Source organism: Nipponia nippon, unplaced genomic scaffold (genome assembly GCF_047370975.1).
Source record: "Nipponia nippon isolate SJK-2023a ecotype South Korea unplaced genomic scaffold, ASM4737097v1 scaffold_1, whole genome shotgun sequence".
Lineage (NCBI taxonomy): Eukaryota > Metazoa > Chordata > Aves > Pelecaniformes > Threskiornithidae > Nipponia > Nipponia nippon.
Genome location: NW_028262290.1, coordinates 146687185 through 146702155, shown reverse-complemented (window position 1 = coordinate 146702155; position 14971 = coordinate 146687185). Strand labels below are relative to the sequence as shown.

At 37.9% G+C, this 14971-nt stretch overlaps 1 protein-coding gene across 2 annotated transcripts in view; it reads left to right on the top strand.

Annotated features, from left to right (window-relative positions):
- The window catches only part of NEBL (nebulette), a 272299-nt gene that overhangs the window by 122028 nt on the left and 135300 nt on the right, over positions 1–14971 (top strand). For both annotated transcript variants that reach the window (XM_087776491.1, XM_087776484.1), the window contains exon 4: positions 1953–2060. In XM_087776491.1, coding sequence (XP_087632617.1) covers positions 1953–2060 — 108 coding nt within the window. The remainder of the gene's footprint in view (positions 1–1952; positions 2061–14971) is intronic.

Below are 14971 nucleotides of genomic sequence, written 5' to 3'. Positions count from 1 at the left end.
TATGTCCACCCAGTATGTTCAAGGGAGCCTCTGAGAGTCAGTGGGAAGATGGAGAGCCATTTGGTAGAAGTGAAGGGAGATAACAGGCAGTGGAAAAAGCGTATTTGAGAAAGGTATTTGAAGTACATTGGATAAAGGGATTTAGCAAGAAACCATGGAGAGATGGACTAGACTAGTTTAGAAGCTCAGAGGGAGATAAAGTGATACCTGATAATGGTAGTCAAATGGAAGGAAAGGTGCAGAGGTTGAACCTGAGGGAGATGAACAGAAAGTCATGGGCTACCAGCCCATGCTTTCCTCAAAAGCCTGAGTGGAAGTGCTGTTCCCATAGTCTCAGGGTAGCGTGAAAAGAATATACTTGTGTGAAATCTACAGTCGTTTATGTATGAATTTCGGCTAGCTCTAAAGGTGGAACACAAGAAAAATTGTAGTTTGTTGCTGTGGTCATTTACTGCTGTGTCTCAAGGATTTGTATGATGGGCCTATGTGTGAGCTATATACAATGATAACTATGTACACCAACACTGCATTTAAAGAGAAAACAAAGGTTGTGAACATACACATTGAGGATTAGGATGGGCAGGACAAACTGTATTCTATAGCCTTGTGAAACTTTGCTTTTGTGATCTAGGGGTATTTTTTCCTGTATATCACCATCATAACATTAAGCACTTGCTAGTGAAATAAGCCTAAGCCAACCTTGAACTAAAAGTTTGATGCATAAGCTGGATGTTTTCTGGTTGTCAGTTATGTAAAGGAGAATTCTGCTTTTTCTACTACTGCTCTCCCATGTGTTGCAAAATCTGGATGTGTGTAGTGAATAAAGCAGGGGACATAGGAAGTAAAAGGAAGTTGTTATGGATAAGGTAGCTGAAACCATCCGTGGAGACATGGGTCCCAACTCTGTCTTTGCTACAGTTTTGTCTGTTGCTCAAGAGTGACTTAAGATTTTGCAGATTTCATCTTGTTTCTTTATGTTGACATTGAGATCCCCAAGACTGATTTGCAGAAGTACTGGGTATTTGTGCAAATAACTTAAGTCCATAATTTGAACATATTCAAGTGTTAGGAGTCTGAGAGTGACCACCCTGAGACCTCTGTATGTTTTTGGAAATTAAGCTTTTTTCACCTCAGTTTGCAGGTTGCCCTAGAAGTGCAGATAATGCCATTCCTACTTTTCAGGGTGCATTATGAAGACTGATTAATGACTATGATGAGCACTATAAAAAAGCTCCTGAGGAAACTAATATCCCTACCGTGATGGTAGGATTTGGATAGTCTGGTCCGAAAAAGGATACAGCCATATATGGAACCATCTCTGCTGTGTACAGAATAAAGCAGGGGGCCTTGTCAAAGGATAATATATGAATACCTGATTAAAGACAATATCCTAAAGCATATGTGCAAGAGGGACAAATTAAGCTTATACAGGCAGCCATTCCCTAACTTATGAATGTTTGACTTTGCAATCTTCTAAATACTCTTTCCATGCAGCTTTTTTTTAACATGTAATTCATATTTCAACCAGGGAAGAGACTGGTAGACTCATCATAAAGAGAGGCTGAAATGTGAAGCTGTGTGTTAGAAAACCTCCAGATTTAGTTATAGCTGTTTTTTGTGTGAAAGTAGGTGCTTGCTTGATGCTGTGTTGGCACCTGGAGTTCTGTGGTTACTGCTGAGAATGAAACAACCACGGAGAGTGATCTTTCCACAGTTGCAGAGCACGTGGAGGTGAGCCCATGGCTCCCTCGGAGGAGGCAGTTGCTCAGGCACTGGGGAATTTTGTCCGGTTGCTCCCTATCTGTGTTCGTGGATGAAGGCAGGCTTCTCCTTTAAGGGCTGAAAGCCTTTCACAAATGCTTTATTTACAGTAAAAAAGAATTGCTACATTGCTAGGGGCACATTGTGGAAAATGAAAACAACCCTGTTCTTCTGTATTTTCTATTCTGTAGGTAAAATACAAAAGAGACTTTGAAGAAAGCAAAGGAAGAGGGTTCAGTATTGTGACCGATACGCCCGAGTTACAAAGACTGAAAAGGACTCAGGAACAAATCAGTAATGTATGTGACTGCCACCTAAAGTGATTGTAGATGGAGAAATAGTGTGTCTAAGAAAAGGCGTGTTTGTTGGTGTTTCTGATGAAGTCTGTGAGAGTGAAGAATCTGATTTTGGTGACCGATTTGTGTATGTCAGATTTTGAAGTGTGTGTAACTGTATACCACGGACTTGTACAGCACATTGGCAATGTGTGTTCACCTCTCCAGCTTTCAGCAAGTATGCTCAAAGTGTTTTCTGTACTAAAATGATTTGACACTTTTTGCTTTTTTAATAGATTTGCCAGCAAGTAAGAGTACTTTTGTAACTTTTTATTTATGTGTGAACTATATAAATTATATAAGCTATAAAGTTTTGTCTTTTTTTAGCAGGGGCTGTCAGAATTAGCATAACTGGCAAGATGGAGTTTTCTAGAAGCAGATAAAATTTTGATACTGAGTTTTAAAAGAAATTACATGCAACACAATGTTCTGCAAGATGAGAAAGGAATGGCAAATAGCAAAAATTGACCTGTGTTTCATTAGCTTAGAGCTTGAATGCAGAATGCTTTCAGGAGTGGGATTTTTAAAAATGGGACTTTTCCTGACTTATGTTTTCACTAGGAAAGTTATTTATTTATATTGCATTCCCTTGTAGCGTGTCTAACTCACTGCATGATGGAATATTGGGTGATATGTAGTGCAAGTTATGATATGTATGAAATAGGTAAGAACTAGAGGGAGCTAGAAATGATACAGAATCAATACCATTAGCTTGTCCTCACTTCCTTCCTGATCGTTCTTCTGCAGCGAGAACTTATCTCCATAGATTATTTTGGGAAATTTTTTTGAATAATTCCTCGTAGTAATAAAATAACAGCATGGCATCAGAGGCACTCAGTGTAAGTACAATCAGAAGAAAATGATGGAGTTTATTTACTGGAAAGAAAAAACTTTTTTCAGGTTGGTATGTTATTGAAAAAAAAAGAGTCACTGAAAAGTACTAGTTTATCACAGCAATGGAGATGTACCATTCTTGCTGAAGCATTCACTAGTTAAGATTTTGATGTCCAGAGCTGGTCTTCGAGGTGAAAAAATGGGGCTCATTTCCTGGAGCCTTGGCCAGTGGGGAGGAGTGTTAATTTAAGAGCCGTGCAAATGCTCCTGTGCGTAGATAAGATGAGAACAAAAGCTCGTATCTTATGTTAATGATGGGGCTAACTGAAATTTCTGGTTTGTGAGAGAGGAAGATGTATTCTTCAGTGTGGCAAAAAGCACGGCCATTAAGACTTCCATTTGGGATCTGGGAAACTTCAGCGAGTCCCTGGTTTTAATCAGCTGTATTTTTTATTCAGACCAGGAATTTAAATTAGGTCCTCTCATGACCTACATAGCTTCCTCGAGCAAGAGTGATTCTTTTGTGTGGGGTAGTTCTGGAACGCATCAAGGAGCTGAAATGAGCAATGCCCTGATGAATACTTAATCCCTTGCATGGGTCTGTTCTGTTAGGAGAGGTTGAGAGGAGTACCCTAGAGCAGGCCTATGGTACTCAGTTTTGGATATTGGCATGCCAAGAAATTTAAGTGGGTCTCCCAAGCCGAGTACCCTCAACATTAGAATATAGAAGAGTATGACACAGCTCGCTTGCATACTCTTTCTCTCTCTCTTATTCAAAGCATATTGGGTTTTCTGTTGTGGGAAAGGGGGAAAATAAAAACAAACAAGTAGTTTTGTGAAATGGAAAAGAGTTTTCTTCCCGTCTGTTTTTGAGTGGGACAAGGACGTTTCTCTTCTAGCAGAAGACCTTGTTGCACAATTCATGATACTGTCTGGCTCCTGAACCAAAGGTATCTACCTGCCCTTTCAGACCCAGAAATATCTTTTTAAATGTGAAAAGTGTTTTTCTCTTTTATTCTAGTTTTTTTTTCTTGGTAGTTGGATGTACCACTCCTGCCTCTTCATTCCTAACCACTCAGTCTTAACAATACAGAGTTGTTCCATTCAGCCTTAACAATACAGAGTTGTTTTCTTTTTTTTTGATGTATGTAGCTGACAGAGATTCCAAGTCATGGACTCTATTAGAAATAATTAATGTTGAAGGGTAAAATGGAATTTTAAAATGTGCATGATAAAAGAAGTTGCATTTCATTTATGCTTACACTAAGATAATAATTTGTTGTAGCATTATACCCTAGAAAGATAATTCTGCGTAGGCCACAACTTGAATGTAGTTAGAAAACTCCTGTGTTATAGAAATGCATTCCACACAGAGTAGTTTCTGTATTTATCAGATAAACAGTATACATCATGGAATAAGGATCTAATTCAGGTTTCAAGACACTGAAAGGTAAGCACTTTAATAATTCTAAAATAATTTTACTTTTAATATATAGAAAAATGGAAGAATACTAATATATGTATTTAATTTTCAGTTTTGTTTTGATTTCACCTTGAAGTATTAGAAACTTCTCAAAGAGCCTATTTGACACAAAATTGTAACAACTTCATTGAAGGGGTAAGTGAGCACAGTTAAGTGTGTAGCTATTCTTGATGAAGATAAATAACAAAATAAAACTAATTATAATAGATGTTATTTAGCAGAAATCCTTGTAAAATATTGTCTTTTTGTCCTGATATTAAGTTTTGCAGTATACATGAATACTAGCACAGTGCTCTGACTTTTTAAAGAATCTCTTATGCTATCAATATAAACCTCGCGAGGAAAAAAGATAGTGGAGGGAGCGGGAGGAGAGTGGGTTGACGGAGGAGGTTGGATTTCGGTTCCTATTTGCCACCAGCAATCCTGCCTCTGAAGACTTAGACAAACTCATGGAATTTATTTTGTGGCTCGATGGATGTATCAGGACCAGAATGGAGTTTCTTAGAAAAGAATGAAATTTATCTTGGTGTCTCATGTTTTTTAGCATTAAAAGCCTAATTCTGCAGATGTACAACATGCTTGTTAGAAAGAATCATGAAACCTCTCCGGGACACCAGGTTCAGCTGCTCCAAGCTACAACTGTTACAGCTTCTTAGCACTGAGTTAGCTTGAAAGGTGTAAACCACACATACTACCATGCTAGTCTAGATTGATGTAGGGAAGGCTGCATAAACGAAGCAGCTTTTTTTACTGATGAGTTTGCAGGATTTTTAGCACCTTTGCATGGCTGAGCAGGGATTTTAAAATGTAAATAAATTTTACGAATTAATATGTGTGAAAATGTTTATAAGTATTATAAAAAGTATATATGTTTATAAGTATTATAAAAGATTATTGATATTTTTTCAATTATTCCAAATATAAAATTTCCATCACTTCTGCTGCAGATGTCACTGTTTCTTGGCATTGAATATGTAGTTAATGCACACAAAATTTATACTGTTCACACAGAGAAGTGTTTTAATTTTGTTAAAAGACCTTGCAGTGTTTTTTGTCCATCTTGAACTCTGAGAGGATTTTCAATATGAATGCAGATATTCTCAAAATGAAAAAAATGCCATGTATTTTTGTAGGTGATTTTTCCAGTGAGCTAACTGTAAACTGATTTTACAAGGAAAAAGTTAAGGTGGCAAAAGGAACAGAATAATTAAAGAAGATGGCAAAAGTCTATTTATTGATCTATCATGACATGTGGCTAAATGAAGAAGTAGGAACTCAATCTAATAATATTTCCTTTGGGGAAATGGAACACTTTCAGCAGTTTGCAGCAACGAGCTGCGGCTTACTGCCACTGCACTTTTATGTCTAGATATATGGCTTGAAGCATGTTTTATCCTATGTGAAATAAGTTGCTCTTTCTTAAATCTGTTCCTGGTAAATGTCTGCAAAGTATAAAACAAAACAGGTGTCCATACAAATTGATGGAGTGAGAAGCTTTCATTAAGATAAAGGCCAGTGCTTGGATAGTAGAAGTTGCTGGCTTGGTTGTATGGCTGGAAGGGTGTATGGAAGCTTTCACAGTGGTTGCCTTCATTACATTGAGAGCCCGTGTAAGCATTTCTCACTTCCACATTCATGCTGTTACGAACTTTAGTCATGTGGGAGCAAGAAGCAGTGCACATCTGTGCCCTTCTTCCCTGAGAGAGCTAGCAAAATGGAGTCATGCAGTTCATTTATATGTATGTGACTCATTTTCCAGGAGGTTTGGGTTGTATATGAGATTAAAACTATTCCTTAAGGTAAAAATGGAAAATAAGAAAACAAATTAAATTTGGTTTACAAAGCACATTTCCAAGGTATCCTATTTTGGTGAAGACCTTAAGTTAGGAAGGACAGTAGAGTTAGTAATGAGAAGGTCACTGCATCACCCCTGGGGAACAGAGGTGCCTCCCCCATATACCAGGAGTTGAACTCCTCACTGAAGTTAGTGAAGCCTGTATTTGATGCAGAGAGAGAGCATGAAATCCAGCTGATTTTGGAAAAGCTACAAATAAAGCCAACCAGTCTTTTTTTTGTTGTTGTTGGTTTTTTTTGTTTTTGTTTTTTAACATCCTGACTCCAAGAAGTAAATTAAAAGAGCTTTTTGTGTGAAAACAGGGTTTTAAACATTCATTGCATTATTATATAAAATTGCACTTTCTTTAAATGTAATGTTTTATTATATACAATAGAATTTTCTTATAAATGAAAATCTTGTAACATTCTCAAAAGTGGTGTATGTGGGTTTGAATGAGAAAGGCTATGTATTCATTGTCTTTAATGAAATATGGTGCATGTTTTTTTTTAAGTATGAAGGGTCACATTCTACCTCCAGTTAAATTTATACAGCTTCAGGGGAAGCAGCAGAGGACAGGATTTCCCCCATAATTTGAACCAACTAAACACCTGTCTTCTGGAGAAAGACACAAATGATAAGGAATTGGGTACTACCTCAGATGTGATATAAATATGTCTTCATGTAGCAACTAAAGGAGGAAGCAAATGACATTGCTACTGTACTTGTGCACATCTGCACATCTGAAATTAGAAGCTGTCCCTAACAGACACTGAGCCATGGCTCCGTATTTGGAAGCTATTGGCAGAGTTGTTCAACCTGTTTACTTGCTCAAACATAAAATGGTCTCTTAAATTGCCAAAAGAGATTGTAGAGAAAGTTGGCAGGAGATGATGTTAACAACAAGGCCCGGAGCTCCATTTGTAGGATTCACAGCGTAAAGCCTGCAGATACTCGTCTCTGCGGGCTTTTTTCCATCCATTGAATTCAAGTGAAGGAGAAGAATAGCATGAAAGGGAACAAGAAAAATTGACAGCAACATCAATGTCTACATTTCACAAAACCAACCATGGCACATCAACGAAGAGACTGGGTAAGCATGTTAAATAATATACAAAAAGAGCTTATATTGTTCTATGCAACGCTGGGATTTTACTGCTTCTGAAGTGATTCACGCTTTATCTGACTGTCTTTATATTCCTTAGCATGATTTTGTTGTTGTTGTTGTTATATTTGGAGAATATGCATTTAATCATATATGACAACTGTGTCTGCTAACATAGACAGAATAGCACTTGCTGACCAGTGTATGAAGTGCTGCATGCCCATAGCAGGTGTGGAAGGCTTGGTGCGCCACGGTACCAATTGCCTTCTGGTTCTGTTGGTTCCTCTGACAGTTTAATGTGAACTCCAACTCCAGGAGCTATGCATTATTTGGTACGCTGTAGGCTTAATTCCACACAACTGCATTTCAAATACGCTGCATATAACTCATGTGACTAAGCATCTACCAGTTGTGTTCAACAGCATTTTTTTTTGGCTGGAAGCTAGGAGACTGAATATCATAGAATCATAGAATCATTAAGGTTGGAAAAGACCCTTAAGATCATCAAGTCCAACCATTAACCTATCACTGCCAAGTCCATCTATACCATGTCCTCTAGCACCACATCTACACATCTTTTAAATACCTCCAGGGATGGAGACTGAACCACTTCCCTGGGCAGCCTGCTCCAGTGCCTGACTACCCTTTTGGTGAAGAAGTTTTTCCTAATATCCAACCTAAACTTCCCCTGGTGCAGCTTGAGGCTGTTCCCTTGTTACTTGGGAGAAGAGACTGATCCCCACCTGGCTACAACCTCCTTTCAGGTAGTTGTAGAGAGCAATAAGGTCTCCCTTCAGCCTCCTCTTCTCCAGACTAAACAACCCCAGAATATGTCATTCCTATTGCTAATACAAGTGTACCTCTGCAAGAAGATGGAGTTTCTATTGTGCTCCTGTGCAGTGAACATACATGCATAAAGTCATGTCCAACCTTGTCCCTTTTCTGGATTTCTCTTCCAATCTTGCTTTGTATAGATACATACAAATGGAAATTCTGAGAAGCCCCAGGTCCTTTGGCTTTCTAATATTTCCGTGTTGAAATTTTTTGACTTCTCATTTTGAGTAAGCAGAAATAATTCTGCCTTTAAATATAGAGTCCTAATAAATGCTTTAGAAACGACTTAGCAAAAGAATCACATTAATTTTCAATGACTATGAGTATTTTTTGCAGATTTTTATATAGATTTCATATACTGTACAGCTTTCAGAAATTTGTAAAATGACTGAACACATACTTAAGAAATGATGAGTCTAAGGAAATGTAAGTAATATTTTAGATAGAACTTGTGCTAAGTGAGCAACTGGAAACTGTTGAGAATGCATTTCAAACCTCAGTGTGTATTCTACTTAAAAAAGAAAAATCTTTCTTTAATGATCATTATCAAAGTATTATGCAAAGTTAGAAAAAGAGTGTTAAATTAGCCCCTATGTATATGAATTCTTTACCTACACTTTCAGTAAAAAGGCTTTATTTAATGGCATGCTGCTTTATCCACTTGTTCCTGCTTTGATCCCTGTGTAGAATAGTCACCAAGCATTCAACTTTGAAATATTTTCTTTCATTTACTGTCTATTTACTGTACAGTATGATAATGCACACACCATAAAATGTTGTAAAAACAACCTGTAACTTCTTTATGGAGTTTTCCTCAAAGCTTCTTTCTCACTTCTTTAACTGTATTGAATGAAATTGTTTTCAGAGTTGTCTAAGAAATGGGGAGGTATTGGAATCCCCTTTTATGCCATCCTTATTTACATGAAGAACTAGAGCACAGAGATTAAAGTATTTATTCTAATCCAGTAAGTGGCACCTAGAGTAAACCATTATCTTCTATGCCAGCCTTCCATTAGGAGGCACGACCTTTGCCAGGGCATTTTACAGCTGTTTGTTGGGGAAGTAAAGATCACTGAGAATCCACAGCAGTGTTTTCGTGATTCATCAGGGGTGGCGCTGACTTCTTTATCTGTCCCCATAACTTTTTCAGATTCTCTTTGTTCGTCTCTCTTAATCCTTGTGATATACATGATAATAGCTCCCAACATGTAGGAAGAAACAGTATTTTTAGACCCCCAAAATGCCAAGTTGAAGGATACTTTTTGGAATGTCAGATACTCATTACAATTATTATGTGTGAATCTGTCAGTACAGGTGGAATTGAATAATTCAGTTGACTTTAACTACTAGAAAAGTTCAACTTAGCAGGTGGACTTTCAATTTGCAGCAATGTATAATCCTGTCATATTAGGTCACATTCCATGGGGGTAGGAAAACAGATATCCCTAACATGGTGACATTCTTCACCTGCTGAAGATCAGCTTCCTGGTCCAGAGCAGAAAACCATTAGAGTCTATCAGTGACATTGTTATAAAACTACTTCTTTTGTAACACTGGTGGAAAGATGTATAAGTCTTCACCAGAAAGAAAAGAAGCATTTTACCATGGAGAAGCTGGAAAACAAACCCCTGCACAAGAGAGGGAACTGCATTTTGAAAAACTGTTAGCATTAAAAATAGGGATTTATAATGGGTGTTAGTGAGTTGTTTGACCTATTATATCTCATACTGCCCATAATAGCATTAGATGTGTAAATTCAGATTGGCTTTTGGGTAAGTCCATTGACACGCTAACCCCAAATCTAAACTGAAGTTCTGGTAAGCTACTAATGTGTGAGAAAAACAGCACATCAGCAAATTGTATAAAATAGAAGTGCTTGTCTGTCAGACGCAAGTCTATTTGGACTTGAATGGCATGTGACCTTGGGACAATTTCTGCTTGGGGAAGGCTCCCTTTCAGCAGCCCCACAGTGAGGATGGGTAAGGGACCTCAAAAGAACCCTCACAAATGTGAAGCTGAAGCTGTCCTCAGAGATGTATGGGAAAATATTTTAGGTTAAGTGGATCTCTGGTAGTCAAAGCAAACAGATGTGACGCCTACATAGCTGCCTCTTAAATGGTCTTATTCCGTCTGGTCTTATTCTATATGCTTGGTTAGAAAAAACTCTTTTGTCTCCTTTTTTAGCAAATATAATATGATATATATTATTGTGGTTTATTATGTTTTTTCTAGGATTTCAGAAGTCTTTTTTATAAGTTTATAGAAGAAATTGCTGTAACTTCCTTATTTTCTTCTATATCACTGCTTTCATATGAAATTAGTTGATTACAAAAGTTATAGAGCCTTTATGATGTTAAAATACATCTCAAAGTTTCTAAAATTTTCAGTGAAGTTCCACAGGGAATAGCATAGTCTTTCTGATTCAAATTTAAATAAATACATTTGACAGGATGACTGTAACCTTGCTCACTATATTGACAAAATAGAATGAGTTGTGTGGTGGAAGTAAAACAAGCCATCCAGAAAAATCCCCAAAGGTATGGATTTACTGCATTGCGTAAGTGGGTCAACTCATGCATGAGAAATGAATGCTAATTGTAAGCTGGTTGCAAAACTGTAGACTTTAAGTAGAATTGAATCAAATGATAACCTAAATATTTTGATAGAGATGTCCTGTCATGCTTCTCTTCAGAAAACAGCAACAAAGCTGAGCATTACAGAGAAATAATTAAAACATGTATATGTGATACATTAGAACAGTGTCATTCCACTCCCAAATGAAAGGCATTGTATTCATTTATGTCACTGGCACTGATAAATTTTAAGTTGAACCTGTGTTGGGTTAAACCTATATTTGGATTGATTGCTTTACGTGAGATACACTTTAATTCAGTAAAGTATGCTCTGTTTCTCGATGATCAAAATGTTCAGTCCAGTCTAGAAAAATACCTCTTGGGCTTTTTCTGGTTAAAATAATAGTAAAATAGAAATATCTAGTTAGGAGATACAAAAGAAAAATATAGAAATTTCTGTCCTGTTTCATCTTCTATTTGTGGTATAACATTCATATTGAAAGGCAAGGCTTATGTGAAAGGCATCAGTAATTTAAGAAACTACTACATAATCTTCAAATATGTAACATAACATTTCATTTACTTCATTTTTAATCTACAGTAATTACCATAACTTGTCAACAGATGTGTGTTACAGATACAGAAGTAAACCTCTAGGTCAATATGTACTTATTTAAAACTCCAAACATCCTAATTGGAGGCTAAAACAGCTATGTAAATGTGAGCAATAAATTGACAGTTATGCTATTTTCACATTTTGCTGCACTATTGACTGTATTGCACGTGCCTCTTTGTACTGTAGTTTATGCAATGAAAAATTCCAAGCTGTAATGAAGACAACTATAAAAAGTGTTTTGTGGCAACTGTTGTAAGCACTAGTCTGTCATCTGACTAAAGGACATGAGTTTCTAAACGCTAGTGACTTCAAGACTTAATCGACTTGGAAGGTTTCTGATATTTAAATATATGGCTTTTTCTGTTGTGATACTAAGCAATTAAATAATGACAAAACCCCAACAACTTATTTTTCCTGTGTCACTTGAATATATTTAAGCAATATCAAAATAATTCATTATTTTTAATGAGTACATATTTTTGAAGCCAGTGTTTTTTGCATATAGTAAAAAGAGAATGAAAATAAAAACTCTTCATAGTAGCTCAACTTGGGAGCTAACTAAAATGAAGGTTTTAGAATGAGAAAAAATTAATTAGCCAAAAAGCTGGGAACCAGGGGTAAGCACCTCCGGAGATCCTTGAGTAGTTAAGTGTTTACAAGGAAAAGATAATTTCTAATTTCCTTGTCTTCCTATATTGTCCATTACCCACTTATCATTTCAGCTTTTAATTCTGTCTTATCTGATGCTTTTGTACTGTGCATCAGTTGCTAGGGCAGCATCTTGGGCAGTAAACCTCCTGCTGAAGAACAAGGTGCTCTGCTTCTTCTAAAGCTAATACCATCTTTAATCTTGATCCCTGGAGATTTGAATGTCTCAACTCTATGATGCTCACAGACTTCATTGACTTTGACAGCAGGGATATTTGGTCCTCTGTGGCACTCAGGTTTTTTTTTTTTTTGCATGTTAACACATAAGTCTGTGATTTTCTTAGCCTGTCAGTAGATACATTAGTTGTGACAAAGCCAGCACTGTAATAACTGTAATGAATAAACTTTTTAACCATCCTAACACAAGAGGGGAAGTAGCAAAAGTTTGCCTATGACGTTTCTGCTTCTGTCTACAAAGATCTTGGAGGATAAGAGTTTACTTTTCCAAAAAGCAGATTAGAGTGACACAAGTGTTGCTTTCTAATGCTTTCTGCTCTTTGTATTATTCAAATAATGATTTTGTTACAGAAATGTTTGTGTACTTCTTTGAAAGGTTCTTTATCTGGCTCACACCAACATAGTCTCGCTGTTAGCAACCACAATATTTTAATGGAAAACTGAGGTGTTTTTTTTTTTTTTTTTCAGAACTGCCTTGAGTTAATTTCTTTCTCTCCTGTCTTTTCTCAGTTGGTAAGTTAGTGACCCTGTTCAGTCCATCAGAAAGATGAGGTATAAAGGGGCAGATACTGAATATTTCACTAAGCAAGCCACAGGCAGAAAATAGAGGGAGTCTGAACCTCAGTCCCTGTAGTGACTAAATACTGGACTTTGGGAAAGTCTAGTCTGAGAAAAACATCATTTGAGAGGTGGTTGTTTTGAACGTCAAGGCTGGTTGTTCTCAGCCTTTCTGAGCTTCACTCCCGCTGTGCCTCTGCTTTATATTGGCTTCCCCTTTCTTCACCAGGGAATGATGGTGTAAAGTGAACCCCTACCCAGTTTGGCCAGTCCAGCCCTTTTCCAGTCTTTAGAAGAGAAATATACTCCAGAGTGCATGATTTATGTTGCCGAGGTTAACTGATTTTATAGCATTTGGCATAATAGGGTAGCTCTTTCCAGTTTCCAGAATAGTGAGTGGGTAAGCAGCTGAGGAGGATAGCGTGGCTGGTGTGGGTTTTGGCACAGCAGAGGTGGACTTTGGGCGAAAATGGGAGGATTGGCTTACGGGGAAGCTGTGGCAAGACCCAGAGTCTGCATCAGGGCAAGGTCTGGGTGTCTTTAGGCTGTGCCTCAGCATACCAATATTGAGCAGGGATCCTGCTCCCTCCTCAGCTAGTGGGACAAAGGCACTTTGTCACCTTTTATCTTGAATGATGTTGGCTACCATTTTGTTGCAGAGCTGGAGCCACTCAGTAGTGCTGATCCCTCAGGCACCACTGATGGGAAATGAAGGATTCAGAGAATCTGGGAAAGTGCCTCCATCTCATCTCTCATGTTTTCTTGCCTGCTCAGCAGGGCGACCTGCTCTGGTGTGGGCTGGGCTGCCCTTGGCTGCAGTGTTGTGAGCACAAGGGAAAATGGCCAAAGGTTTTCTTTGCCTGTGCCAGGAGAGCTGTAGATACAACCAGGGCAAGGGCAGCAGGCGTGGAATGAGGTCACTTGTTTGGCATTGCCTTTTGTTTAGCATTCCTTTCTGTGCAGTGCATGTTTCTGGCTCAGATAATAGCTGGCATGCTGTCTTGAATTGAGAAGTTCAGTTAGCAGTCAGGTTCCTTTTCAACAGAAATGAAATGGATGAAAGGCTCAAAAAAGCTTGGTGGTGATAGAAAATTAAGCAGAATTATCAATGAAAGTGATGGCAAAAAGTTATAGAAGGCTCTGACAGTATTATGGGATTGGAGATTAAATGATCAGCCTATATTGAAAATGGGTAGAAAAGATATTGAGAAGACACAAATGAGGATTGAGCTTTCAGTATCAAGAAAAAGACCAAGCGGAATAAGTTTATAAAGTCACAGGTAGCATAGAGCTGGAAAAGTAAATGTGATTATGTACTGTTTCTTATAAGGCACGAACTAGGACCAGGAAGCGTAGCTGTCGGGCATCATACTTAAAAGAAAAACAAATATGTGGCATATAATCAAATTGTGAAACTCATTAATATAGGAGACAGTGAAGTCTAGAAGTATAAAATACATTAAAAGAGGGATTAGACAAGCTTGTGAAGGTTAAATCCATCAGGAACTATTAACTGTTGTGACCCAAATCCAGTGACAGGGTCAGGAAGGTTCTGGTATGCTGATAGCAGGAGACTGGGAGGATCTTAGCAAGGGGAAGACTGTTTCATAGGTGCCTTCCCTAAGCATGCATTATTGAGCAGTGACAGAGCCATGATGGTGTCATCAATGAGACCAATGAGTCCATCAGTGAGCTTAGTACCTTGTGCCATTTCTAGCCACAGCTGTGGCTCAGCCCTACCAAGCCGTGACCATCCCATTGCTTCCTTGGTTATACATAGCTGGGTTGAATTTACAAACTTAGAGTTAAAAAGGATTATTAATTATGCACCTGACCTTAGACCCTCTCTGATATCAACAGGCTTCATTCGTGACATCTGGTTGTCTTCCTGGCCTTTCTGTTACAAACGAGAAAGCGTTTCTGAGCCTTGAATGGCAAATTTTTGAAGAGGTGGCTGAGGTGCAAAGGTAACTGGGATATGACAGATATTCCTTACGTACATGCAAGTGTTCTTGCATGGCCATGGCAATTGACAGACCAGGTATTAGTCAAGAATAAGATGGTTTTGGCCCCACTAGCATTTTAGCGGTTTTCAAGTGAATCTCCTGATCATCCTACCACACTTTCCTTGGCATTGCAGGACTGTCTTGGAG